We start from the raw sequence: 26,446 nt of genomic DNA, 5'->3' as shown, positions 1-26,446 counted from the left end.
GATTAGAGAGGAGGAGGAGGAGGAGGAGGAGGAGGACGAGAAGCAGAAAGAGGAGGAAGGAGAAAAGGAGGAGGAGGTTCCTCTCAACGTGGAATGACAATAAAGGGGTGCCGTACCAACGTCCGGCGTGTCCTCCTATTATGCACGCGCTGGATTTGAGTCTACGAAACACCTCGAAACTTTTATTCCCCATTGGGATGGCAGTTGGCATACTGACGGATATCGCTACGAGATTGGTGATCGCCGGTTATATACTTGCGGTCGTCCTCGTGTGCGTTCACGCCAGTAACAACTGGGACAAGGACGACGATTTAGGTAAATAAGACAAATTTTTTTTTATTACGGTTAAACGTAACCCTTTTTAACTCTATACCGAGAAATACCTTTCATGTTACATGAATTCTATGTATAGAATATAATAATCCATGTATAATAACTTCTGCTATATATGCCATACGACTTTTATATCAATGTACATATTTCCTCACTTCGAACAATGCAACTTCATTATGTGATATATTTTTATGTCATCAATAACAATGAAGATCTTTCATCGAGTTAAATGGGACACCTGTATATCTTCTTATTGTACGAAGTCCTTTTTTTTAAAATCATATTATAAGAACATAAGTCACCATTTTTGCATCGGTGTTAACTTGATGCATTAAAATTTGATGAATCTGTTTTATAAAAAAACAGATGATGATTATTTATGTGTCTTATTATATGATATATATATATATATATATATATATATAATCTTATTATATATATACACGGAACAAAATGATATATCTATTATATTATATTCTAATTTTATTTCGAACAATCGTTCGCCATTTAAAATTTGGAGAAATATCTACAGAACAGTAAAATACACACGAATTACGTATAACCATAGTAGCATTTTTTCACTTAACTATCTCATATTGCTCTACTTTTTCTACTTCAAAATTATCTTTTGAAACAAAAAAACGTTTAAATATTTCTGCCTAAATTTTTAAATATTCGTTGTTTATATTTTTTATTTAATTTTTGTAATTGCATTTTTCAAGAAAAACGAAATATTCAAAGCTTATGGCCGATCATAAAAGTAGTTTCCACTAGACCTGGTCTTACATTGTTACTTCAACTTAATTGTCTTCCATTGCTCTTTTCTTTCTACTTCAGAATTACATTTCAAATTAAAAACATTTAAATTTAATTCCACATAAATTATTTAATTTTTTTAATTATAATTTTCAACATGATATTCACAAATTATGGCCGATCATAAAAATGTTCCTCCACTTAAGTGGCAGAAATTGCTCTCTTTTTGTACTTTAGGATTACATTTCAACTAAAAAATAATTTAAATTTTGTCCGCATAAACTACTCAATATTTGTTATTTACATTTTTTCTTTTTTTTTTTTTTTATACTTGCAGCTTTCAAGAAAAACAAGATATATTTACAAATTTATGCCCGACCATAAAAGTGTTGCTTCCACTTGAACATCTTGTGAATTGCTCTTTTTTTTTTCTACTTGAAAATTATATTTTATATCTGAAAACGTATAAAAATTTCTCTACGTAAATTATACGATAAATTGTTAATTATTGTTTTATTTAAATTTTCTAGTTGCAACCTTCGAAGTGAGCGCCGTTCTTGGGCGTACCGCCAGCTTGCCTTGTGACATTGAACCGTCCACGCGAGAAGATCGCGTTTATATGGTGCTATGGTTCCGAGATTATGCAGTGAAGCCGATATACAGGTAACTATATCTAAACTTGTAAAAATCGATAAATTCATATTTAAAAAATTATTCACTCTTGTAGCTTTGACGTACGAGGAAGAGCTTTCAACAAAGCTCTAAATTGGTCAGATAGCAATGCAGTAGGACCCAGAGCTTATTTTGTGACAGTCACAAAACCAGCTGCTCTATCTTTAGAAGCTGTTCAATTGGACGACGAAGGAATATATAGGTGTCGAGTCGATTTCAAAAAATCACCGACGAGAAACTTTCAAGTGAATCTAACAGTTATTGGTAAGACATACATAATTAAAAAAAAAAAAATACATATATATATATATTAAAAAATTCATATAAACAGAAGATATGTGAAATAAACTCGTGTTAATATTTTCTTTTTAACATTATTTTGGAAGATATTCATTAACAAAAGATATGTAATATTTTCTTGTGCAAAGAAGAAGATCATTGAAATATTTTTTTCTGGCACAATTTTAAAAGATATTCATAAAAAGAAGATATGAAATAATATTTTATGTAAAGAAAATCACGAAGAATATTTTTTTTCCTTTTTTTTTTTTTTTTTTTTTTTTTTACAGTTCCACCACATCAACTTCTTATTTACGACAGTTCTGGAGTGGAAGTAGATAAGACTGCTGGTCCTTTTCAAGTTGGTATGGAATTTGGTCTCTCCTGTGAAGTAAGAGGAGGTACTCCATTGTTATTTTTTATATTATTAAACGATAACAATATATCTTTACAAGGAACCCTAGATCGACCATAATCCCTCTTTTAAAGGAAAACCAACTCCAATCGTAAGCTGGTTAGTAAACGAGAAGGAAGTAGATGGAAAATTAGAAGAAATAGGACAAAATATTGTTGTTAGCAAATTGACTGTACCTCAATTACGAAGGGAACATCGTAACACCATGTACAAATGTCGAGCTGCCAACACAAATCTGATACCTCCTTTGGAAAAGAGCGTCCTTTTAGATATTTACTGTAAGTCTTTCAATATCCACAAATAATACTGAGTTGACCGAAAAATTCATGACGGAATTGTTTTCTATCTTCGATAAGAGACATAAAATTAAAATGAATGACTAATTTAAAAAAAAAAAAATATCTCCTTTTTAATAAATACACTAATTCCAATAATTTCTAATATCGTTATATATGTATATACTAATACATATGTAAGAAACAACACTGGAATTTTTTGAACAACTCAATAAATATAATTCATACGAAAATAATAAACGATAATTATATTTATTTTTTTTTTTTTTTTCCAGTAAAGCCTCTGTCTGTAAAAATATTGTCAAAACTATCAGTCCTAGAAACAGACAAGAATTACTCTATAGGCTGTGAAACTGCGGGATCACATCCTCGAGCAAGAGTTACATGGTTGAAAGGAAACATTCCCTTTCGGAAAGCCAAGGTCAATAATTCTTTTTTATTTATTTTTTTTTTTTTTTTATTATATATAATACTTCTTATTACATTTATCCAATATTATAAATAATATCTATTAATTTATTAAAATGTAAATTGAATAGATATTGGACGATGGTAACTCTTCGGTAGTGTTAAGTACGTTAATATTCAGTCCCATACCAGATGACAATTCTCAAATTCTCAAATGTCGAGGTGAAAATCCTGAATTACCTAGTGCATATTTAGAAGATTTTTTCCAATTAAATGTTGTTTGTAAGTATATTTAAACAAGCCTCATTATATGGATTTCCCTTTATATAATTAATATCAATAACAATTATTTACAGTTCCACCAAAAGTTCAGTTACATCTGGGAAGTACATTGAAAGCAGAAAATATAAAAGAAGGTGATGACGTTTACTTTGAATGCAAAGTTCGAGCCAATCCAGAACATCATAAAATAACATGGAGACATAATGTAAAAAAATAATGGAATATTTATAAATGCTAAAATGATTTGGAAAAAAAAAATCTAAATTTTGTTTGCCAATTAATGTTTTTGAGAATACTTATTTTGATTATAATTCTTATTAGGGTGCAGTATTAACTCAAAATTATTCGGCTGGAATAATAATGAGTACACAGAGTCTAGTACTTCAAAGTATAGGACGTGATAATGCAGGGAATTATACGTGCCTTGCCAGTAATGATCGTGGAGAAACTACAAGCCCTGTTGTTCCTTTACGAATACAATGTAAGTAAACAAATATCAAAGTTTCAATCTAAAAACTTTTGCATTTAATTCATATACATGTATAATTTTTTTTTGGGGGGGTTGGATTTTACAGTCGCACCTGTTTGTAAAACAAATCCTACAGTTATTGGAGCATCATTGGAAGAATCAGTAAAGGTTCGATGCGAAGTAGATGCGGATCCTAACGAAGTAGATTTTGTTTGGGAATTTAATAATAGCGGTGAAAATTTTGAAGTAGCCCCTGCAAAATTAGATAGCAACAATGGTACCATGAGCGAACTGATTTATACACCAGTTTCTGAAAGAGATTATGGAGCTTTAACATGTTGGGGTAGGAATGCGATTGGTAAACAAGAAACACCATGCACGTATCATGTCATTCCTGCAGGTAATACGGATAATGTGATATTCTAAAAGATTGATTTTTATGAATATCGTTGATCGTTATGTTATAGCGAAGCCAAGTCCTTTAAACAATTGTACTATAAAAGCATCGTTAAATCAAAGTTCAGAGATATTAGAAGTCGAATGTGTACCAGGATATAATGGTGGACTTCCTCAAGAATTTCGTTTGGAGGCTTACGAAGTACCATCTGGTTACTTACGCCTCAATGTGTCTAGCATATCTATCGACCTTCCAATATTTCGAATAGCAGTTGCAGATCTATTACCTGCGACACACTTTTATTTAGTTGCATATGCTGTAAATGCTAAAGGTCGAAGTGAAGTGTTTTTATTGGAAGATATTATGTTAAGAGATTCGGAAAAACATACAGGTATATTTAATATAGAAAATAAAATAAAAAAATTTGTATAATTCGAATCTTTCATCGAAATGAATTTATTCATTTTTGGGTAACGAATTCTTTTTTAGATAGTGGAGTTAGTATGATTCCATTAATTTTAGTACTTATCGGATGTCTAATGGCTTGTCTAATAGCAGTACTTTTTGTAATGGTGATGGTATACCGACGTCGAGGTAGCACATCACCAGCACACATTGAGCCATACATGAAACAACCGATTATAACTCCCCCAGATTCGAGAAATAACTCAATGCTTGATGTTACTCATGGGGACCATACCTATTTTGTTGAATACACTTTAAAACAGGTTACTGATTATGCACTTAATAAACAACCTGATATTATACAATCACCACAAGGTAAAATCATTGTAAATTGACATTTTCTTGTCAAAGATAATATTCTATTTGTATTGTTCATAATTAAGACAAATTTTTTATATAGATCAAGAAAAAATGAAACGTGAACCACAATTATTTTTACCAGTAAGACCAGACACATTGTTTGCGCCATACGATATTCACAAACAAGGCCTTCAAACAAACAGATGTAACGTAAGTATTAGTAGACGAATATTTGTTTGAATTGTGTATAACTTATACTTAAACAAAAATTGAAACTTTAGATATATTGTTTTATAAAGATTTTTATATACTTCATTTTATTATTGTTGTCGATCATGTCAAAGCTTTTCAATTTTTTTATTACAGTTAAATCCATTTTCCACAAGACCCTGGGAACCGATCAGTTTTAAAGCAGATCGTAACTTGATGAAAGAAATTATTATTGCAAATTCTATACCTGGTCCAGAAAGTTGTGTGTAAAATCTTTCAGATAGATGGGACAAACATATCAAGATGGCCAATTTCATAGCCTAAAGAATCATTCAAACATATTGACGAGGAATCACATGTCATCGAATCGCGAAAAAGATATCTTCTAATGAAATGAATTACAAAGCGATTTGTGGATATTGAAATAATTAATGAAGAACATCAAAATGACTAATCGCATAATTTAACTAAACGCTACACGTGATGTATTATTCCAAGTCTAATATATTTTGTGTCAAGTCTTGCAAGTCTTTTATTATTTTAGTATTCAATGATTATTTGAATTTTTTATATTATTTGGAATGCACAACGAATATTTAAAACGAACTTTAAGTTACAACGAAAATCTTCTTGACTCTTATTTCATTGTTAAAATTGATAATAATAATATCTTTTGTACATATTGTGATAATACGATTTATACGATATGATACCTATTATAATACGAAGACAAAGTGACGTAATAATATTGGATAAAAAAGATGTAAAAGATTGGTATTGTCATTAGAATACTATAATCTTTATATCCAGATCAAAAAAAAAAATAAAAAAAAATAAAAAAAATAAAAAAAAAATAAAAAAAAATTAAAAAAAGAATTTTTAAAAAATTCAAAAAAAAAAATAAAAAAGAAATAATAAAAAATTACAAAGAAACATACATATACAAAGAAAAAGATAATAGATCTGAGATTTTTTGGATGTTTTATAAAACACATATGTGATAATATAAATTAGTCTTGTCTTTAAAGATCTGCTGCGATGTTAACTCTGAATTGGCAAAAACATTCAATACGTTCAAAATACTGTACGTTTAGTATAAAAATATCTACATAATGTTAAATAGAATCGATTGTTGCCGCAAAGAAATGCTTTAAGAAAACTGCTGCAGATTATAAGCAACAACAAGGTACCAATAAACAATGTTGCTAAAATAAATCTGCTAGATAAACGAGAACAAATGTATTCCATCCAGGTTTGAGATGAAATCAATGTTTGGGAAATCGTATGACATAAGGACACAGGCATTTTTTCCGTTCGATTGAATTCTTCGCTAAATGATTGATCTTCCATTCTACACCGAATCATTTTTTCTTGCGTGATATTTACAATCGGTAAAATCTGTTGAATATACAATATATGGCACTTGATTCGTAAGTAATATTAACATATTACTTATATATAATAGTATTATATTATTTATCATTAGTACGAAAAAATGTAATTATCTTATAGCATTTATATTTGTATTAGCTCAAAGCATCAATCGAATATCTTTTTTTTTTCTTTTCTTTTTTTTTATATCGAAATTAATTTCGTCAAAGGTTATGAGAGAATATAATTTTGAAATTATTTCAAATATTTACCCTTCCTTATTTTTTGTTAATTAATCGATGTATATAGATAGTATAGATACAAAAAAAAAAACAAATCATACTTGCGTATCCTCGAACTTATGCATTTGTCTTCGTACAAGTTGTATCACTTTACACTTTTTATGTTGCAAATCCGTGATAAATTCAGTTTCTAAACAATCATCGCACACGTTATCGTCGCACATCCTTCGCTCTATTATACCAAAAACTATTTCTAATAATTTAAAATAATATATTGGACTAATACATTTCTATGTGAGATCTATCAAAAACGTAAATACATTTTTTATATTATAAATTAATTCCTACGCATGCGCGCAATTATCTAATGACGAAATAATATTAACACAGTGCCGTATGAAATTAAATGTAAAATGAGCCATTGCGTAAGGGCCCCTATGGTATTTATTTCTCGTATTTTTTTTTTTTTTTTTTTTTTTTTTTTTAATACCATGACAAAACGCGACAATTTAAATAAAGACTGAAAATATTAACAAAAACTTTTTTTACACAGTTCCATTAAAATTATATAATGGCACATTTTTAATATCAATTACAAAAATACATTAAATTATTTTACCCTACATTTAAATATGTATTTATACAATTAAATGTAAATCTCTTTTTATTCTTATTCTGTCATACATTTATACATATTTGTATGACAATTATTCCTTATAAAATTATTTTCTTTCACTTATGAGTATAAATTATCATTATATATATTCATATTTAAAAAAAAAAAAACTACTTACATAATTTTTACATATCACATAATGGTATAAATATCTTTTAGATTTACAAAAAAATATTCTCTTTAATTTACTCTTGGTTTCTTTTCTGGTGGTGGTTTCATATCTTTTTTTTCAACCTTCACTTCTTGTTTAATATCGGTAGCTACAAAATGGTAAATAATAAGGAATTATAAAATTGTAAATTGTTTTTTTACAGATCATTATCTGAATAATGCTTCGATTAATTAATCCTTACTAGTTTCTGTTGCCTGATGTGCTGGTTTTGGTACAGGTAAAGGAAATTTACGTGTAAGTTCTCCAAGTAACATATCTACTCTTTGACGTTGAAATAAGGAACTTGGTTCTTCACGTACCGGTGTTTCTTTCTTAGCAGTAATAGATTTTCCGTTTTTAAAATCCCAATAATATCCTTTACTAGGATGATAACGGGAACATGAACTAGCTTCCTCAAATGCAGATTGTAAATGATGAACTGTGGAAAGCTGTATCGAAGCAACCGCAATATATTAAAGAAAAGAATATTATATAGAAAAAATATTTTCTATTTTTTTCCTACCAATGCCTACCAATTTAGAACTAACGATTGATGCTAAATCTGGAGCTTGATAAACAACACCTGCAATGATATAATAATCTGCAAGTGGTGCAGCCAAAGTAGGAGAATGACGATGCTGTTTTCTAATTACATACAAAATAGGTTCTTGAACGTGTAGAAGAATATATTCCAAGCCTGTCATATTCCTGAAAAAATTATTAATAATTTCTTTCATATAGTTAATTTATTAACCTTATATATATATATATATATATTATGCTATATATATTATGCTATAAATGAAATCTAATTTAAATTACATTCTTACGTTAATTGATCAGGACTTAGACGTTGCATTTTTACAATTTCGTTATTACATGTCCTATCATAAAATGGATTACTTCGTTCAGAAAAATAATCCATTATATTACTTGGATTAAGTACAGGGATCCAGGCACTATCATGCCAAGAAAATCCCAAAGGATTTTCTATAAAAGAAATTTTTATTGAAACATTATAAATACTTTGTAATAATTTACGAATTCGTATGTACATTTGATTTATTTAAATAAATAAAAAGAATCACATATATTCAACATCTATATAGGTTTATAGGTTATAACCAATAAGTTTAATACAAATTAAAGGAAATGATATATTAGAAAGAAATATTAATATATTTATATAAATAAATAAATACCTGTGACCGCAGATCTTCCAGATATCATATTTAACTTATAAAATACTCTTAAAATGTTTCACAATTTCATCCAATTTCGTTGTTACGATTAAGACCATAACCTTAGTTAACTAAAAACTAAATAAACCTTTCATATGCCACATCAGCGACAGATACGGACAAAATATGAACTGCAAATGTCTTGCAGTGATCGAAAGATTACGTTATTGTTGCGTAAAAATCGATTATGAATCGAACCATTCGACGATACATTGGATTATTCCGAACGCAGATGAATCTATTCCTCGAATCAAACTGGAGAAGAAGAAGAGGAGAAAATAAAAAAAAGAGAAGATAGATGAAACGTGCGCGCACGAAAGAATTCGAAACGATTCAAGGTGGACATATTGAATATCGCTCGATGATCCCTTGATGATCCCCGAAAAAGAAGAGAGAAAAAGGAGAAATATGAGAAATATGAAAACTAACTTGGCAATCGATAATGTTAAGAAAAAGGGCCTTTATATAGCGTATTTATATTTCATAAGGCCAACAATCCTGAGATAAAAATTTTATAAGTATTTCAATTTTAAATCAAGATTATTATAAGTTTCTCACGTGTGATCTTCTTTTCTTTTTTGCCACAAATTTTAAGGGGCGCCACAGTACAAAACTTTTTTTTCGCATAAAATGTTGAAAACAACATTTACGCCAACAATGAGAATAGGCGTAATTCTTAACCAATTTTTATAAACAAGGTTTCAATTTAAAGACTAAGGTTTAATCTAAAATTTTGCTTTTTCGAATTTTTAAAAAAGCTTTTTATTTGTGCATTTTCGAAAAGTACAATTTTTTATTACGATTTTTTTCAAAGAAAATAAAGCTTTTTCTAAAATTAAAAAAAGCAGAGTTTTAGATTAAACCATTGTCTTTAAAATGTGATCTTGTTCATCAAAATCGGTCAAGAATTACGCTTGTTCTCATTCTTCGCGTAAACCATTATAGAAGAAGGGATGAATAAACCGCTTTAAGTACTTTCCTTCCAGTTGCTTCAGATCTGTGATGCGTAGAGGTTAAATGTCACATTTGTCATTCTTTATCTTTAATCATTCCTAGATATTAAATATATAAAGGAAACTATTAAAAGAAAATATTTTATTTGAACGTATCAATTGAAAAGGTACATACATATAGACAATTAAATACGTTTGTTAATTATATGAAGAAAAGTGAAAAATTAATGATAGAAACATTTTTCATTTGAGAAGAAATAAAAGAAAACGATTATAATAATTTTAAATATGAATTACTCTTTTTACATCATCCGATAATCACTACAAATTTTTATAGTGATGTATACATAATTATAACCGCAGTATCAATTGTTTATTAAGACATAATTCAATATAAATTAATAAGATTTAAAAGGGTTAATAAGGGTTAACTTTTTCATAGATGGATTTGCCTACACTAATTGCATTTGATTTCGATCATACAATTGTTGATGATAATACTGATTTTGTGGTTCGTGACTTATTACCAAAAGATCAATTAACTGATGAGGTACAAAATTTATATCGTACAGATGGATGGACTTTATATATGAACAAAATATTTGAATTACTTCATCAGAATTCAATTGGATTACAAGAAATAGAAGCATCTATTATCAATATATCACCAAGTCCAGGATTCGATGTTCTTTTAAAATTATTACATTCTCTTGGATATGAAATAATTATTATCAGTGATTCCAATTCATTATTAATAGATATGTGGTTGAAGAGTAGAAAATTGGATAATTTAATTACTAAAGTATTTACAAATCCTGCGCACATTTCTGACGATGGTATGATAAAGATAAAGATGTATCATGTTCAAGATTTTTGTAAACTAAGCATGATCAATTTATGTAAAGGTCATATATTAGAAAATTACATTAAGGAAAGATTAGAGGCAGGAATTCATTTTAAGAGAATTGCATATGTCGGAGATGGAAAGAATGATCTCTGTCCGGTATTGCGTTTATCAGAAAATGATTTAGCATTTCCCAGAATGAATTATCCGCTTTTAAAAAAATTAAATGAATATAAAAATAATGAGAGCTGTAAAGTAAAAGCAACAATTATTCCTTGGTCCAAAGGATCTGACATTTTAAATAATTTACAAGAATAAATTAAAATATAGTATAATAAAATCTACGTAAACTGAACATTTATTATTACTTTTTATGCCCTATTCTCTTATAATCCTCTTATAATAAAAATCATCAACTCCCAAAACGTTTTTTATCTTAATTTAATTTCTAACTATATTTTATTATTTAATTTTATCATTTAATGTTAATTACGAATTATGGATTAAATTTTAGATGATTAAAAAATTATTATAAATTAATATTAATATTTACAACGAAAAAGAAAAAAAAATGTTTGAACTGTCTAATCTGCAGCGTTTTGATAGGCTATTAGTATCCACCAATAGGATAACGAAAATTATTGGACTGAAGTTATACTTCTAGAGATCATATATTCCATGAAAATAAGTAATATGCTGGTTACTTAGTAGTTGCATTAGGAGGAATTGAATCTTCAATCGAAATATTCTTTCAACGATTCATCATGGGTTTTGGAGATTATCCCGCTGAATATGATCGAGCAAAACATGGTCCCTATGATCCAGCACGTTACTATGGGAAACGTATATATCATTTTTATATATTAAGTCTAATATACCCTTCATGTATATTCTATTTTATTATATATTTCACACACATACATACACACACACACACACACATATATATATATCTTATTACATTTTTCCAGCTGATACTCCTTTGGGTGACGTTAAAATAGGTGAATTTGGAGCTTGGATTCGTAGAAGAAATTTCCATCCTCAAGCTATAGTATCAGCGTGCTCTCGAGGTAAATCTTTTTTTCTTTTATTAGATAATCCTGATTTTAATTCTTATTATATAACTTTCTGTGTAAGATTTTATGTACTAAAAGTAAAATATGCTAATTATCAATGAATGTTCCTCCTTTTACAGCATTTTGGCGTTGGCAACATAAATATGTATTTCCTGAACGTGCTGGTGGAGCTCATTTTTTCCAAATGGCAGTAGGATTATCAATACTTTTCTATATAATAAATTATCAGAGAATTAGTAAGTTGATGATTAATGATATTTATTTGAATCTTTGAAAAAAAAAATTAGATAATATGTGGGATTTAATTTCTTTTTTTTTTTCAGAGACACACAAGAATTACAAGTACCACTAAATCAATAATTATCATATGAAGTTCAGCCAAAATAGTCAATTTGGCATAAAACAATTACATATATATTTATCTGTCTGTATGAAAAAGTCCAAATCTAGAATGTATATTAAATAAAAATAAAAATTCTTTAAATATATTTCATATAATTTTCAATAATAATTTCTTATCGGATAATAAAAATCTGATATGAAATTATGTAAGATTTTTTCGTGTGTGTGATCTTGTCAGAAATAAATTAAGGTTATACGATATACAATTGGTAAGATATAATCACGTGACGACATTGTGCGATTTTATTGGTAATGAACTTTCGCCGTTTTCGATTGGTTCATGAACCTAGAAGGCCAATACGCATATACCCAATGTTCGCTATTTTGATCTCCCTCTACTGGCGTTATGTGGTAATCAAAATAAAAAACGATATGAGTATATACATAGAATGATCTATATCATTTATAACTTTGTTCTAGTTAAATAACGTGTAAATGACGTGTCTCGTTGTCTGTGACTTTATAAAATTCTTGACATCTGTAAAATTATTGTAATTATATTATAATTAACAAAATGTTAACCAAATTTGAAACAAAATCAGCTCGAGTAAAGGGCTTATCTTTCCATCCAAAACGTCCGTGGGTTCTTGCCAGGTAATAATTTATTTTGTCAATTATTTATCTAGAAATTTTTTGATGGTGGGTATATATATATATATATATATATATATATATATATATATATATATATATAAATAAAAAAACTTACATGCCTATAATAATTCAGTTTACACAATGGTGTTATACAATTGTGGGATTATCGGATGTGTACTCTCTTGGACAAATTTGATGAACACGATGGTCCTGTAAGAGGAATATGTTTCCATAGTCAACAACCTCTGTTTGTATCTGGTGGCGATGATTATAAAATCAAAGTATGGAATTATAAGCAACGTAGATGTATTTTTACATTATTAGGCCATTTGGATTATATCAGAACTACAATGTTTCATCAAGAATATCCATGGATTCTCAGTGCTTCTGATGACCAAACTATACGTATCTGGAATTGGCAGAGTCGTACTTGTATCTGTGTTTTAACCGGTCATAATCACTATGTAATGTGTGCTCAATTTCATCCAACCGAAGATGTTATCGTATCAACTTCATTGGATCAATCTGTTAGAGTTTGGGATATATCTGGATTACGTAAAAAAAATGTAGCACCTGGACCAGGTGGTTTAGAAGATCATTTAAAAAATCCTGGAGCTACGGATCTATTTGGACAAGCTGATGCTGTAGTTAAACATGTTTTGGAAGGTCATGATAGAGGCGTTAATTGGGCTTCTTTCCATCCAACATTACCATTAATTGTCTCTGGAGCAGATGATCGTCAAATTAAGATGTGGCGCATGAATGATACTAAAGCTTGGGAAGTAGATATTTGCAGGGGTCATTATGACAATGTTTCATGTGTTCTATTTCATCCAAGACAGGATTTAATTCTATCTAATTCTGAAGATAAAAGCATAAGAGTATGGGATATGACGAAGCGTACATGTTTACATACATTTAGAAGAGAACATGAAAGATTTTGGGTACTTGCTGCACATCCTACTTTAAATTTGTTTGCAGCAGGTCATGACTCTGGTATGATAATCTTTAAATTAGAAAGAGAACGACCAGCTTATGCAATCCATGGAAATCTTCTTTATTACGTGAAGGAACGTTTCCTACGTAAATTAGATTTTACTACTTCAAAAGATACTTCTGTTATGCAAATTCGTGGTGGAGGAAAAACACCTGCATATAGTATGTCATATAATCAAGCTGAAAATGCTGTTCTCATATGTACAAGATCGGCGTCAAATATAGAGAATAGTACTTATGATCTTTATGTGATACCACGTGAAGGTGATACAAGTACAGATGCCGATACGAAACGTGCTTCTGGTGTTACAGCCATTTGGGTTGCTAGGAATCGTTTTGCAGTTTTGGATAGAGCATATTCTGTATGACAATTTTTTATTTATAATTTATAGATCGTTTGTAAATTAAGCGATAATAACAATCATTTCTTTTTTAGTTGGTCATAAAAAATCTAAAAAATGAAGTAACAAAGAAAGTACAAATTCCAAATTGCGATGAAATATTTTATGCTGGTACAGGTATGCTACTTTTACGAGATGCAGATCAAGTTACGCTGTTTGATGTCCAACAAAAAAGAACTTTAGCTGAAGTAAAGATTTCAAAATGTAGATATGTTGTTTGGTCTAATGACATGTCTCATGTTGCTCTATTGGCTAAACACACTGTTAATATTTGCAATCGCAGATTAGAATCTCTATGCTCCATTCATGAAAATACAAGAGTAAAATCAGGAGCTTGGGATGATTCTGGAGTATTTATATATACTACTAGCAATCATATCAAATATGCTATTAATAATGGTGATCATGGTATTATTCGTACATTGGATTTACCAATTTATGTGACGAGAGTGAAAGGAAATCAAGTATATTGTCTTGACAGAGAATGTAGACCAAGAATATTGCGTATAGATCCAACAGAATATAAATTCAAATTAGCTCTTATTAATAGAAAATATGAAGAAGTATTACATATGGTTCGTACAGCAAATCTCGTTGGTCAATCCATAATAGCATATTTACAACAAAAAGGATATCCAGAAGTTGCATTACATTTCGTTAAAGATGAAAAAACAAGATTTGGGCTTGCACTTGAATGTGGTAATATTGAAGTAGCTTTGGAGGCAGCAAGATCTTTAGATCAAAAAACGTGTTGGGAAAGTTTAGCACAAGCTGCTTTAATGCAAGGCAATCATCAAGTTGTTGAAATGTGTTATCAAAGAACTAAGAACTTTGAGAAATTGTCATTTCTTTATCTGATTACTGGCAATTTGGAAAAATTGCGTAAAATGATAAAGATCGCCGAAATTCGAAAAGATGTATCTGGACAATATCAAGGAAGTTTATTACTTGGTGATATTTATGAACGAGCAAAGATCTTAAAGGTATAATTATAAACTAATCCCTTTCTATCATATATCTGTAAAATATTGCGATTTGTTTGTGGTTTTTCTTTCTTTTCTTTTTTTTTCTTTTTTTTTTTTTTTTTTTTCTTTTTTTTCTTTCTTTTTTGTAGAACTCGGGGCAAGCATCGTTGGCTTATGTCACAGAGAAAATTCATGGAATTTCAAACGAGGATGATGACATTCAATATAGTTCCATGCAAGATGAACTTTCAGCTCTTGAAAAAGGAGCTGTATATCTCCATCCGCCAGTACCTATTCAACAAGCTGAAAATAATTGGCCACTCTTGACTGTTTCAAAAGGATTCTTCGAGGGTGCCATGATGTCTCGTGGCAAGAGTCAAGTGGCTGCAGCTTTGGCTCCAGAAGATGATACTGTCGTAGTTGCGGACGGTTGGGGCAATGACGAGGAGTTAGGAATTGACGATGAAGAAGGTGTTGAAGGTGTTGAGCCTATTGTAGAAGGTGAAGAAACTGCAGGCTGGGATGTTGAAGATGTAGATCTTCCTCCTGAAATTGAAAATGCAATGCCAATATCTGAGGATGGTTATTATTCTATTCCAACAAAAGGAGTCCCAACAACACAACACTGGATCAATAATTCACAATTGACTGTAGATCATATATTGGCTGGATCTTTTGAAACAGCTTTCAGATTATTGAACAATCAAGTCGGTGTAGTTGAATTTGCCCCATATCAATCCCTCTTCTTAAATACATATGCTCGTGCTAAAACATCATTTGCATCTTTACCAAATATATTATCTTTATATGGATATCCTCAAAGAAATTGGAAAGATGCTACAACAAAAAATAATTTACCTGCTGTTGGATTACATCTTACAAATTTGGTTCAACGGCTTCAAATTTGTTATCAGTTGACAACAGGAGGGAAGTTTGCAGAAGCTATAGAAAAACTCCAAGCAATATTACTTAGCATTCCATTATTAGTTGTAGATACTAGACAAGATATTGCTGAAGCTCAACAATTAATTCAAATATGTCGAGAATATATTTTAGGTTTAAAAATGGAAACCGAAAGGAAAAATTTGCCGAAAAATACATTAGCAGAGCAAAAACGAATTTGTGAAATGGCAGCATATTTTACTCATTGTAATCTACAACCAGTTCATCAAATTTTAACATTAAGAATAGCGGCTAATATGTTTTTCAAGTTAAAGAATTATAAAACTGCTGGTTCTTTTGCTAGAAGATTGCTTGAACTTGGTCCAAAACCTGAATTAGCACAGCAAGTTCGGAAACTTTTACAGGTAAACTTTTTATTTATTATTGCATGTATACACGTATAAAATTTGGAAGAAATTTAATTGTTATATTATTTTCTCTCAGGCATGTGATAAAAATCCGACAGATGAGCATCAATTAGCATATGATGAACATAATCCATTCTCTTTATGTGCAAGTACATTCACACCAATTTACAGAGGAAAACAAGAAGTGAAATGTCCACTTTGTGGAGCAAGTTATCAACCTCAGTATAAAGATTCATTATGCAGAATTTGTGAAGTTGCAGCAATTGGCAAAGAATGCATTGGATTAAAAATACATATGTAATATATTATATTACTTGAAGAACTATAAGATAACATTTTTTATATTATTCAGATATCTCAATCTTTACAATTTGTGTAATTTACTTCAATTTAATATGTTATGGAAGATATTTCCTACAAGCATTTCTTCCTAAAGCTAAATTTTTTCCAATTTTTGAAAATATATAAATGGTCAGTATATACTTGTTGAAATAATTCATATCAACCATTATACATATATTGACAAATGAAGAAATATATTTTAGCTACATTACATTGCATATAAGTTTTTCTTGGACTGTAAATTAATAATAAAAATATTTAAGCAATCACGTTGTAAGGAAGAAAGTTATACAAATATATTATTAATATTAAATTTGGATTATGGATATATTTCATATAACTTGAGAGAATACTTCGTTAAATAACTATATTAATTTGATATATTCAAATTTGCTTTGAAATACCGCGTTTTAAGCCTGATTTTCAATTTAGTAATTTTTTACTAGTTTTTTAGAGTTTAGATATAACATAGAATAGATCAGAAAGATCAGTGGAAAGTGCTCGTCGGTAAAGATAAACAAATAGAATTGTCGAAGATAAAGAGATTAATAGAATATATTCTATGAATTCAATTCTGATAATATTCAAATTACAACGGCATAAAAGTTTGCTACAAGTACAATCAATTGTAAAATTAATTCTGACATCTAAAAAATTACGATGTAAAACAGTATAGGATTTATATTTATTAATCCTATCTCTGTAGGATTTATATTTCATAAGTTTACTATGGAAAAATTATTATATGTAAAAAAATATTATGGAGATAAAAAAAATAGCTTAATTAAATATTCATTGAGGTATATCTTCGTCGGATGATTTTATGATATTTTTTTTTTTTTTTCTTTTTCAAAAGGTAATACTCACTTAGCATACTATAAATTGTTCATAATCGTTTTATGTACGAAGAAATCTAAAGTCCCTATGCATTTATTTCAGTTGGTAGGACAAATAGTAATTTTATCAATGCAAGTCCTGTGCAATGATGGACGAAGAACACGGAGGCCGCTTGTGCATGCCGTCAGATCGTTGATTAGAATAAATTTATTCGATCATATCTATTAACGGTGAACCCCTCCGTGTTTTGATTGTTGTCTTATTGGTATTCGCGGGTGGTTTTAGTGACAATTCTCTTATAGTGAAAATTTTGGCGCGCCGCTTTTCGTCAATTTGACGGGAGTTTCCGAAGAAATCTTAATGGTATAAGTCGACAATATGAAGGTTCATTGAATCAAGAAATCATTGTAGAATAAGGATCTATCAATTGTTATTACTGTTAGCTCGTAGTAAGATGATTGTGCAACGTGAAAAGTATATACACGCCCGAGCCATTGGCGTTCGCTAAGCGGGCACACTAGAATACGCGAGACCAGTGCCGTAAACATCGTGCGAGTAAATACGCGCTCTGCGTCCTCCGTGTATACGTGTTAACGTTACGCACAATTTCTCGGTCTTCCGAGTTTTCATTCGACGTAACGTTATTCTTATAAGACGTTCAAACTATTCATTTCGTTAACAATAATTAAGTGAAGTAATATAAATATAAAATACATCTGAAATCACGAAGTAAGGGAGGTTAGAGTCTCGAAGAGATACGGTATCGAGACGGTGTTGGGAATATCGAAAGCGGCAAGTTTTTTTTTTTTCTTTTCGTGGGTGCGAAGAAATTTTCGAATTTTTCGTCGGCAGATAAGAAACTGATAAGAAGTCTAGGGGAGAAAACAAAAAAATAACAAAAAAAGAAAAGAAAAAGAAGTTTTTTTTTTTCTATCTATCTCTCTTTCTCTCTTTTCTCTCTCTCTCTCTCTCTCTCACTCTTTTACTCTTACTCTATCTATCTATCTATCTATCTCTCTCTTTCTCTCTCTTTAACATAAAAGAAAGATAAAACGATTTTGGTGCCATCGGGGGACGTTCGGTTGGCTCTGGGGGAAACAGTGTGTATAGTCGCGCGGCATGAGAAAATGATGTGATCGACGGTCATCATGGCGGCACCCATGTTAAAGTGGAAGCGGATCACAAATCCGACCGGGCCTCAGCCAAGACCCAGACATGGGCATAGGGCGGTAGCCATTAAGGATCTTATGGTCGTTTTTGGCGGTGGAAACGAGGGTATAGTAGACGAACTTCATGTCTATAACACAGGTGAGTCAATTTCGCGCTGCTATGCGTCCTTGCGCGCCTGATCCTAACGATTCCCGCGATCCAAGATGGCGGCATTCGTTGACAAGACGGTCACCGGCCGGAACCGATCGGAATCAAGAAAATCTCTGGCTTAGCAACCCTTAATGCGTTGCTCGTTAATGAATCTGAAAATTTTTTCCAAACGGATCCTCTTTCTTTTTTTTTTCATCGAAGTACGTGATAGTATCAACGTTAGCTTAGAATCCTACTGTCATTTTTCGTGTTTATACGCGCGGGAGCAGCCATTGCTGTCTCGCCCGCCCCACCACGCGCAACGCAACGCAACGCTGCGCTGCGCTATGCTGCGTTTCGTTGCGTTGCGTTGTGCTGCGCTGTTTCCCATCATTCCACGTTCATGCTTCGTCTTTCCTTCTCTTTTCCTTTTCTACATATGTATGCACTCGCACTGCTACATATCCCCTCTCTTCTTCTTCTAGTTTTCATTTTTATATTACTACTCCTATTTCGAACATAAACGATATCACTGTTGCCGCCTGGTTGCCGCGCTTATTGTACTGGCGCGCAATTTTTTCTTTCTTTTTTTTTTTCTGTTTCGTTTACTACTTCTCTTTTTTCCTCTTGTTTTTTCTTTTTTTTTTTTTCTTAATTCCTTTCGAAGAATATATTATAAATATTTTCTCCCATCGATATATTTTATATTAAATAATTTTTTTCTTAGATTAAATAAATAATACTCCTCCGAAAGATGTAGTTAAATTGAATAAAAATGTTTTTTTTTTTTTTTTATTTTTTTTTTTTATTTTTTTTTTTTTTTACAGCAACTAATCAATGGTTCGTACCATTAACCAAAGGCGATATTCCACCTGGCTGTGCGGCCTATGGATTTGTTGTCGATGGTACACGCATATTGGTTTTTGGTGGAATGGTAGAATATGGCAAGTACTCTAATGAACTCTATGAGCTTCAAGCGAGTAGGTGGGAATGGAAAAGATTAAAACCAAAACCACCAAAACATGATCCTCCACCTTGTCCACGATTAGGCCATAGTTTTACTCTTATTGGAAATAGAGTCTTTTTATTCGGAGGTTTGGCCAATGATAGCGAAGATCCAAAAAATAATATACCGAGATATTTAAATGATCTCTATACATTGGAACTTCTTCCAAATGGAGCAACAGCATGGGATGTTCCACAAACCCACGGTCATGCACCTCCACCTCGAGAGTCGCACACAGGTGTTGCTTATACAGATCGTACAACAGGTAAATCTTGCTTGGTGATCTATGGTGGTATGAGTGGTTGTCGTTTGGGTGACCTATGGTTTCTCGATGTCGATTCAATGACATGGAACAAGCCAGTAGTACATGGACCTACGCCGCTACCACGTTCTCTCCATACTGCTACTTTAATCGGTCACAGAATGTACGTTTTCGGGGGATGGGTGCCCCTTGTGGTGGATGATGTAAAAGTAGCAACACACGAAAAAGAATGGAAATGTACAAGTACATTAGCATGTTTAAATTTAGGTGAGTTAACATTTATATGTCATTCAAGTTAAGCTTTCTTTTTTACTTATTTATTTTTATGTATATATATATATTTCTTTTTTTCAGTAAACTCATACGCAATAATATTTTCTTTATTTTAGAAACATTAACGTGGGAGCAACTGACGGTAGATTCTCTTGAGGAAAATGTACCGCGTGCACGTGCCGGACATTGCGCTGTTGGTGTGCACAGTAGATTATATGTTTGGTCTGGGCGCGATGGTTATCGTAAAGCTTGGAACAACCAGGTTAGGGTTAGTTGTTCTTTTGCGAATATTATCAGAAGAAATGGTATTTTATTGACAATTTTGAAACCCATTCGCAGGTTTGTTGTAAAGATCTTTGGTATCTTGAAGTGAACAAACCACCTGCACCTTCTCGCGTTCAACTGGTCAGGGCTTCCACTCAAACGTTGGAAGTTAGTTGGGCTGCTACTCCATCTGCACAATATTATATTCTACAAATTCAGAAATATGATATGCCACCTGCTTCAACTGGAACATTTCCAACAGTTAGCGCTCCTACTAGTGTACCAATTACTACATCTGCAGTTGCAACACCTGCAACTATACCTGTAACAACTCCTCCCATTACGACCGTTGCATCTCTTCCATCGACTCCAACTTCTGCTAGATCGTCATTACCTCAAGCTCCAGTAAGAGTGCAGTCGACTGTACAAAGCCCTGCCCAAAAAGTACCGCAAGTTACGCCAAAGGTAACGAATCCTATGACTCCAAGAGTAGCTGGAAATCTCATCAGAATTCGATCACCTATGGCAACTTCGGTAGCTAGTACAACTACCGAACAAACAACTCCTATCACAACTGTAACTGGTCAAACACCAACTGCTATGTCAGGAATTGCAGCATTAGCAGCTGCTGCTGCTGCAACTCCAAAAATAAGTATGAATAATGTACCCGTAATACCGCAAACTACCGCTAATACTATTAGGATGAAGAATGTTCAACCGGGTCAGCAAATACGTTTTGCTGCGCCTGGAGCAACGGTACTACGTACTGCGTCGCCACAACAGAGTAAACAAATAATACTTCAGAAACCAGGTCAAAATATATCTGGTCAACCCCAAATTGTACATCTTCTTAAAACTGGCCAAGGTATGGTAGCCACAGTGCCTAAAGTAAGTCTCATCCCTGGGAAAACAGTTCAAGCGACTGGAGCAAAACCACTTAATCAAGGTCCTACAATATTGAGATTAGTTAATCCTAATACCGTGGCAGGATCGAAAATATTAACGACTATGAAAACATCCAGTATAGTAGCAATGAGTAAAGGACAAAATATAAGCGGGAAACAAACAATAATGATTACGAAACCTGGTGGTAACGGTGGTTTAGTTGGAAGGACAAACCAAATTATTGTTGTTACGACAGGATCTAGTTTAAGAGCTGTACAAGCTGTGACTACTTCACAGGCTGGTGCTGGTCAGACTGGTAGTTTATCGACTCCTGTGAATGTATTACCTTTATCAGCTACAAATCATGTAACAAATCAACAAGGAGTCAAAATGATTGTTGTGTCTTCTGGAGCAATGGGCGGGGCTACAGCCGGAAAACCAATAACAATAACAGTACCGGGACAGGGTGGTGTACCAAAGACCGTAACTATTGCTACTAAAGGAAATCCTCAAGCAATATTCAATCCTGGAAAAAGTCAGATAGTTACAGTGCCACAAATTCAAAAGGCGTCTGTAAGTATATCTCAAAATTTATATATTAATAATATTTAATAAATGTATATTTTATCATTTTGCGTTGCTAATTGTTTGATATATTTCAGGAGACTGTTGCAGTATCTGGAAAGCCTGTAACACTACAGATGTCAGGGGGTATAGGTGCAAAAACTGTTACTTTAATGCCCACAAGTAGTTCAATAGTTACTACGTCTAGTGCATCCGAAACAATAGACGCTAGTAAAATGCTTTTCGTTCCATCGCAAAAGCAACCATCGGCTTCATTAGGTAAGTATCATATGGAAAAAAAAAATATATAAATATAACAATTGGATCAATTTATGAAACAATTCTATGGTATTTAATTGAAAATTTTGTAGCATCTACTTCCGATGGCCCAGCCACCACTGATGCAGCTTTAGCTGCTCTTGCAGCAGAAGCAGGTTTAATAGATCCTGTTCAGGAACCGTCTGGTGGTTTATCTTTCATGGTAACCACGGATGATGTTACAGAAAGTGATGGAAAAACAGAAGATAGTTGTAATGGTAACGAAGCAACAACAGCAGCAGCTTTAGTTTCTCAAATGACTGGTGGGGAATCTATGCAAGTTGACGGTGAAGGAAATTTCGTTATTCCGCAAGTCGATGGTCCGTCAGATATTGTTTTATCCGAGGACGAAAATAATAAAGCCGATTTAGAGGAAGAACCTACGCCTGAAAGTCAGGACGAACAACCTGCTGCAGATCCTCAAGAAATGGAGCAAGATGTTGGTTCTGCTGTTACAGAAAATATTTCAATGGAAATGTCTCCTGTTAAAGAAACAGAACCTTCCGCAGAAACAGCATGTGAAACATCTACTTCTGCTATGGTTGACGAAGAATTACCGATAGATTCGAAAGAAAAAATAACTGAGGTACAAATGGAATCTACGGAAAGTACTAATGAAACGGATATACCTAATGAAAGTGATATACAAATTAATGCACCATCCGAAGAAATGCAAATAAAGCACGATATCGCTGCGGAACAACAACCTGTTAGAGAAATTACACCAGAAGAAAGTGTAACTGCGACATTAGTAGAACCAGTGGATAACAATAAAAGTGAACAAGATACAAACAATGAATTAAAAAGTATGACTTTCGATTCGTATTCATCTGAGGAAAAGCCTTTATCGTCTGAGCACATATCAGCTGAAGATAATATTTTACATCAATCACATATCTCTCCAGACGAAAATCAAGAAATAGAAAATGTTAAAAGTGATATAAATGAATCAGAAGGTGGAGAAATTTTAAAAAAGACTTCTCCAATAGAGAATACGCCCGACGAAGATGAACCTATGCTTACAGATAATTCTTTACAAGAGACACATGTAAATGTTCATGTTGTAACACCTGTTATTCCAACAGAATTACAAGTGAAATTAGAGGAGTCTGATGAATCTATGGAACGTGATAAGACTCCTGATGTATCTGTATCGAATATCAATGGTATAACTACCGTATTGAAAGAATCAGACGTTTCTCAGAAGCCAATGACGCCAGTAAAAGTGGAAGTTAAAGATGAGCATATTACAAAAAGGGATAATATAAAACAAGAAAAAGTACATAGTAACAGATCAGAGAGTGGAGATGATTCAACAGCATTGACTACTCTAGCTACTGCTGCTTTGGGATCGGCAGAACCACCTGTGAAAATGAAAAACGAACAAGTGAGAGCTTGTTTTTCCATTTTTTCTTGTGTATATATATATATATATATATATATATATATATATATATATATATTTTGTTTCTTTTTTTTTTCTATATTAAATATATTAAGTATATTCTTACCTTTGATATTAATACTTATGTACATGCTATTTACAGAACGAAGAAGAAAAGAAAGAGGTAGAATGGTATGACGTAGGAGTGATAAAGGGAACAAGTTTTACAGTACAGCATTATTATCTTCCTGGAGATGAGCCACTAGATATAACACAACCATTAACAATGGACGTTTTTAAAGGAAGAACGAAAATACCTCTTGAACCTGGAACTGCTTACAAGTTTAGAGTTGCTGCTGTGAATAGCTGTGGACAAAGTGCCTGGAGCGAGGTAATTTATATACTTTTTTTTTATTTTTTTTTTATTAGCTATTATATTATATAATAGGTTAATTATTATATATATATATATATATATACTCTTTCATTATTAAAGGTGTCTGCATTCAAAACGTGTCTTCCGGGATTTCCTGGTGCTCCAAGCGCCATCAAAATTTCAAAATCTGCAGAGGGTGCTCAAATATCTTGGGAGCCACCACCTAGCAATGTGGGACCCATTTTAGAATATTCTGTTTATCTGGCAGTTAGAAGTGCTAGTACAGCATTAAATAATGAAGGAGAACCAAGAACGATCGTGTCAACACCAAATCAATTAGCTTTCATTAGAGTATATTGTGGTTCAAACAATTCCTGTTCTGTGAATAATAGTTCTCTAAGTGCTGCTCATGTGGATACTACTACAAAACCGGCCATAATATTTAGAATAGCGGCAAGAAATGACAAAGGATATGGACCAGCGACACAAGTTAGGTGGTTGCAAGGTTAGTAAAGAAAATCTTTTTTTTTTCTTTTCTTTTTTTTTTTTTTTTTTTTTTCAAACTGATTTAGATAATAGCTAATGATTTCTTTTTTTCTTTTCTTCTTTTATTTTTTTTAATGAAAAATTATCTTGATTACTAATCACAAAAATAAATTTATATTATTTTATTAGCAGATCCAACTACCGCCGTGAAAAGTAATCCGCAGGTAAAACGACCTGGTCCTGATATACGTTCACAAGCAAGTTCACCACAAAAGAAAGTGAAATCAGACACAGCAGGCGATAATTTTTCGTGAGCCTGTCGTATTTGACTTTTTATAACTCAAACGAGATGCTATTCATTATTTCAATTTCCGCTGATACACACACGCCTAACAACGATAATGAAACGGTGTATTGTTTGAGCGAACAACGTGATATATGCGAATAAATACAAGAATTGAATCTACGATAAGGGGCAATGAAAAAAAAGAAGAATAATAAAAAGAAAAAGAAGAAGAAGAAGAAGAAGAAGAAAAAGATGAAGAAGAAGAAGAAGAAGAAGGTGTCCATAAGTAGAATGATTGAGGTATAACATAAGAATTCAAAAAGTATTTTAAATGTTCTATATAAATACAAGGTCTTTCTGTACCACGATTTTCACTCACCGTTTTCCTCCTATTATTTCGCAAATAAGCGAAAATATTCTGTAAAGACAGTATGAGTACCATTAATAAATGACAAGAGGTAATTATTTTGAAGTTAAGCAAGTTTTTCCATGTTTATAGTATTTCTATAAATGGTAAGACATATAGAGGATATTCACACTTGCATCAAAAAACAACACATTTTTCAACGATTATAAACTACTTTTATCTAAACATCATTATATCATTTTAATTCATTCTTAAACTATATAATCTTTCATTTTAAATCAAATATTTACTAATCATTTAACGCGAGTCATTTTAAAGTTTTAACAAACAAACAAACAAACAAACAAGAAATGATAATAAAAAAAACAATATCGTAGGAATTACAAAAAAGGCTGATGCAAGTGTTAAAAAAAAAAGAAGAAAAAAAAAAGAAAAAAGAAAAAGAAAAAAGAATACAAAAGTTTTGAGATTATAACAAAAATACAATTTCACGTAAGATATCGGTGCTATGCATTGTCTTGGATACTTTTGTTACTGCCAAATAATGAGAAAAGAATAGATTATTCAGAATGAAAATGCAACACGTACTGAATTATCTCTCTCTCTAAAAAGTGTCTAATTGTACATTACTTATATGATTTATTAGTCTCCAGAACATTTGAGAGACAAATATATTTTGTAAAAATAGAAAGTAAAGAAAAAAATGTGTGTAATATCCACGTATGTCTTAAGAATTCGATTTAAAGATATTAATATTTTAGTAAAACAGACAGTGTAGTCGCGGTAAAAACAAAAAAAAAAGTTACGGATATTCTCCATAAATAAAAAAGAATATTTGTTTTTATAAAATAATATGTTATAATATTAGTATTATTAATATATAGGGACAATCTGTTACAGACGAAATTGGATATAATTATGGAAGCACATGATAAATAATTAAAAATAAACAAATTAAAAATGTAATATCCCTAACTTTTCTCTTGTGCATAA

At 31.4% G+C, this 26,446-nt stretch overlaps 6 protein-coding genes across 10 annotated transcripts; 5 read left to right on the top strand and 1 right to left on the bottom strand.

Moving 5' to 3' along the window:
* Positions 1–21: 21 nt before the first annotated feature.
* On the top strand, positions 22–5,809 carry LOC124432131 (hemicentin-2-like). The gene is made up of 14 exons (XM_046980750.1): positions 22–315; positions 1,620–1,752; positions 1,817–2,025; positions 2,331–2,441; positions 2,530–2,733; positions 3,027–3,172; positions 3,291–3,441; positions 3,516–3,646; positions 3,763–3,922; positions 4,017–4,310; positions 4,378–4,698; positions 4,797–5,087; positions 5,173–5,282; positions 5,439–5,809. Exons 1-14 carry the CDS (start codon positions 141–143, stop codon positions 5,550–5,552), a joined length of 2,550 nt encoding a protein of 849 aa, XP_046836706.1. The 5' UTR covers positions 22–140; the 3' UTR covers positions 5,553–5,809.
* A 1,820-nt stretch (positions 5,810–7,629) lies between these two features.
* LOC124432134 (mediator of RNA polymerase II transcription subunit 6) lies at positions 7,630–9,592 on the bottom strand. Its single transcript, XM_046980754.1, has 6 exons — positions 9,393–9,592; positions 8,925–9,218; positions 8,553–8,712; positions 8,256–8,430; positions 7,925–8,171; positions 7,630–7,831 (listed from the first exon to the last, which is right to left on the bottom strand). The coding sequence occupies exons 2-6, from the start codon at positions 8,950–8,952 to the stop codon at positions 7,752–7,754; spliced, it is 690 nt and encodes a 229-aa protein (XP_046836710.1). The 5' UTR covers positions 8,953–9,218; positions 9,393–9,592; the 3' UTR covers positions 7,630–7,751.
* Positions 9,593–9,761: 169 nt separating this feature from the next.
* LOC124432133 (probable phosphatase phospho2) lies at positions 9,762–11,115 on the top strand. Its single transcript, XM_046980752.1, has 2 exons — positions 9,762–10,083; positions 10,359–11,115. Exon 2 carries the CDS (start codon positions 10,359–10,361, stop codon positions 11,076–11,078), a length of 720 nt encoding a protein of 239 aa, XP_046836708.1. The 5' UTR covers positions 9,762–10,083; the 3' UTR covers positions 11,079–11,115.
* Positions 11,116–11,442: 327 nt separating this feature from the next.
* On the top strand, positions 11,443–12,324 carry LOC124432004 (putative ATP synthase subunit f, mitochondrial). Its single transcript, XM_046980473.1, has 4 exons — positions 11,443–11,603; positions 11,732–11,830; positions 11,956–12,072; positions 12,160–12,324. Exons 1-4 carry the CDS (start codon positions 11,525–11,527, stop codon positions 12,186–12,188), a joined length of 324 nt encoding a protein of 107 aa, XP_046836429.1. The 5' UTR covers positions 11,443–11,524; the 3' UTR covers positions 12,189–12,324.
* A 318-nt stretch (positions 12,325–12,642) lies between these two features.
* Positions 12,643–17,159, top strand: LOC124432036 (coatomer subunit alpha). The gene is made up of 5 exons (XM_046980534.1): positions 12,643–12,832; positions 12,966–14,190; positions 14,265–15,212; positions 15,344–16,501; positions 16,581–17,159. The coding sequence occupies exons 1-5, from the start codon at positions 12,753–12,755 to the stop codon at positions 16,803–16,805; spliced, it is 3,636 nt and encodes a 1,211-aa protein (XP_046836490.1). The 5' UTR covers positions 12,643–12,752; the 3' UTR covers positions 16,806–17,159.
* A 667-nt stretch (positions 17,160–17,826) lies between these two features.
* LOC124432020 (host cell factor) lies at positions 17,827–25,563 on the top strand. Of its 5 annotated transcripts, XM_046980504.1 has the most exons (10): positions 17,827–18,046; positions 18,727–18,991; positions 19,810–20,517; positions 20,640–20,791; positions 20,863–22,245; positions 22,335–22,515; positions 22,608–23,941; positions 24,102–24,329; positions 24,435–24,819; positions 24,990–25,563. In XM_046980504.1, exons 2-10 carry the CDS (start codon positions 18,832–18,834, stop codon positions 25,112–25,114), a joined length of 4,656 nt encoding a protein of 1,551 aa, XP_046836460.1. In that variant the 5' UTR covers positions 17,827–18,046; positions 18,727–18,831; the 3' UTR covers positions 25,115–25,563. The 5 variants fall into 5 exon arrangements, with proteins under 5 accessions (XP_046836460.1, XP_046836463.1, XP_046836462.1 ...); XM_046980507.1 differs by having other exon boundaries at positions 17,827–18,991; positions 20,640–20,785; positions 24,993–25,563; XM_046980506.1 differs by having other exon boundaries at positions 17,827–18,991; positions 20,640–20,785.
* The last annotated feature ends 883 nt before the right edge of the window (positions 25,564–26,446 follow it).

Source organism: Vespa crabro, chromosome 23 (genome assembly GCF_910589235.1).
Source record: "Vespa crabro chromosome 23, iyVesCrab1.2, whole genome shotgun sequence".
Lineage (NCBI taxonomy): Eukaryota > Metazoa > Arthropoda > Insecta > Hymenoptera > Vespidae > Vespa > Vespa crabro.
The sequence above is the reverse complement of the archived record's forward strand: the minus strand, read 5'-3'. Positions and strand labels throughout refer to the sequence as shown.

Bases quoted from the DNA above. Each gene is read 5' to 3' on its own strand.
- LOC124432004 (XM_046980473.1), top strand. From the start codon at position 11,525: ATGGGTTTTGGAGATTATCCCGCTGAATATGATCGAGCAAAACATGGT. The intron at 11,831-11,955 runs GTAAATCTTTTT...CTCCTTTTACAG, and splicing joins AGTATCAGCGTGCTCTCGAG to CATTTTGGCGTTGGCAACAT. The intron at 12,073-12,159 runs GTAAGTTGATGA...TTTTTTTTTCAG, and splicing joins AATAAATTATCAGAGAATTA to AGACACACAAGAATTACAAG.
- LOC124432134 (XM_046980754.1), bottom strand. From the start codon at position 8,952: ATGATATCTGGAAGATCTGCGGTCACAG. The intron at 8,713-8,924 runs GTATTTATTTAT...TTTCTTTTATAG, and splicing joins TGGAAGATCTGCGGTCACAG to AAAATCCTTTGGGATTTTCT. The intron at 8,172-8,255 runs GTAGGCATTGGT...GCTTCGATACAG, and splicing joins CAATCGTTAGTTCTAAATTG to CTTTCCACAGTTCATCATTT.
- LOC124432020 (XM_046980504.1), top strand. From the start codon at position 18,832: ATGGCGGCACCCATGTTAAAGTGGAAGCGGATCACAAATCCGACCGGG. The intron at 18,992-19,809 runs GTGAGTCAATTT...TTTTTTTTACAG, and splicing joins ACTTCATGTCTATAACACAG to CAACTAATCAATGGTTCGTA. The intron at 24,820-24,989 runs GTTAGTAAAGAA...TTATTTTATTAG, and splicing joins ACAAGTTAGGTGGTTGCAAG to CAGATCCAACTACCGCCGTG.
- LOC124432131 (XM_046980750.1), top strand. From the start codon at position 141: ATGCACGCGCTGGATTTGAGTCTACGAAACACCTCGAAACTTTTATTC. The intron at 3,647-3,762 runs GTAAAAAAATAA...AATTCTTATTAG, and splicing joins AAATAACATGGAGACATAAT to GGTGCAGTATTAACTCAAAA. The intron at 5,283-5,438 runs GTAAGTATTAGT...TTTTTATTACAG, and splicing joins TTCAAACAAACAGATGTAAC to TTAAATCCATTTTCCACAAG.
- LOC124432036 (XM_046980534.1), top strand. From the start codon at position 12,753: ATGTTAACCAAATTTGAAACAAAATCAGCTCGAGTAAAGGGCTTATCT. The intron at 14,191-14,264 runs GTATGACAATTT...TTTCTTTTTTAG, and splicing joins TTTTGGATAGAGCATATTCT to TTGGTCATAAAAAATCTAAA. The intron at 15,213-15,343 runs GTATAATTATAA...TCTTTTTTGTAG, and splicing joins AACGAGCAAAGATCTTAAAG to AACTCGGGGCAAGCATCGTT.
- LOC124432133 (XM_046980752.1), top strand. From the start codon at position 10,359: ATGGATTTGCCTACACTAATTGCATTTGATTTCGATCATACAATTGTT.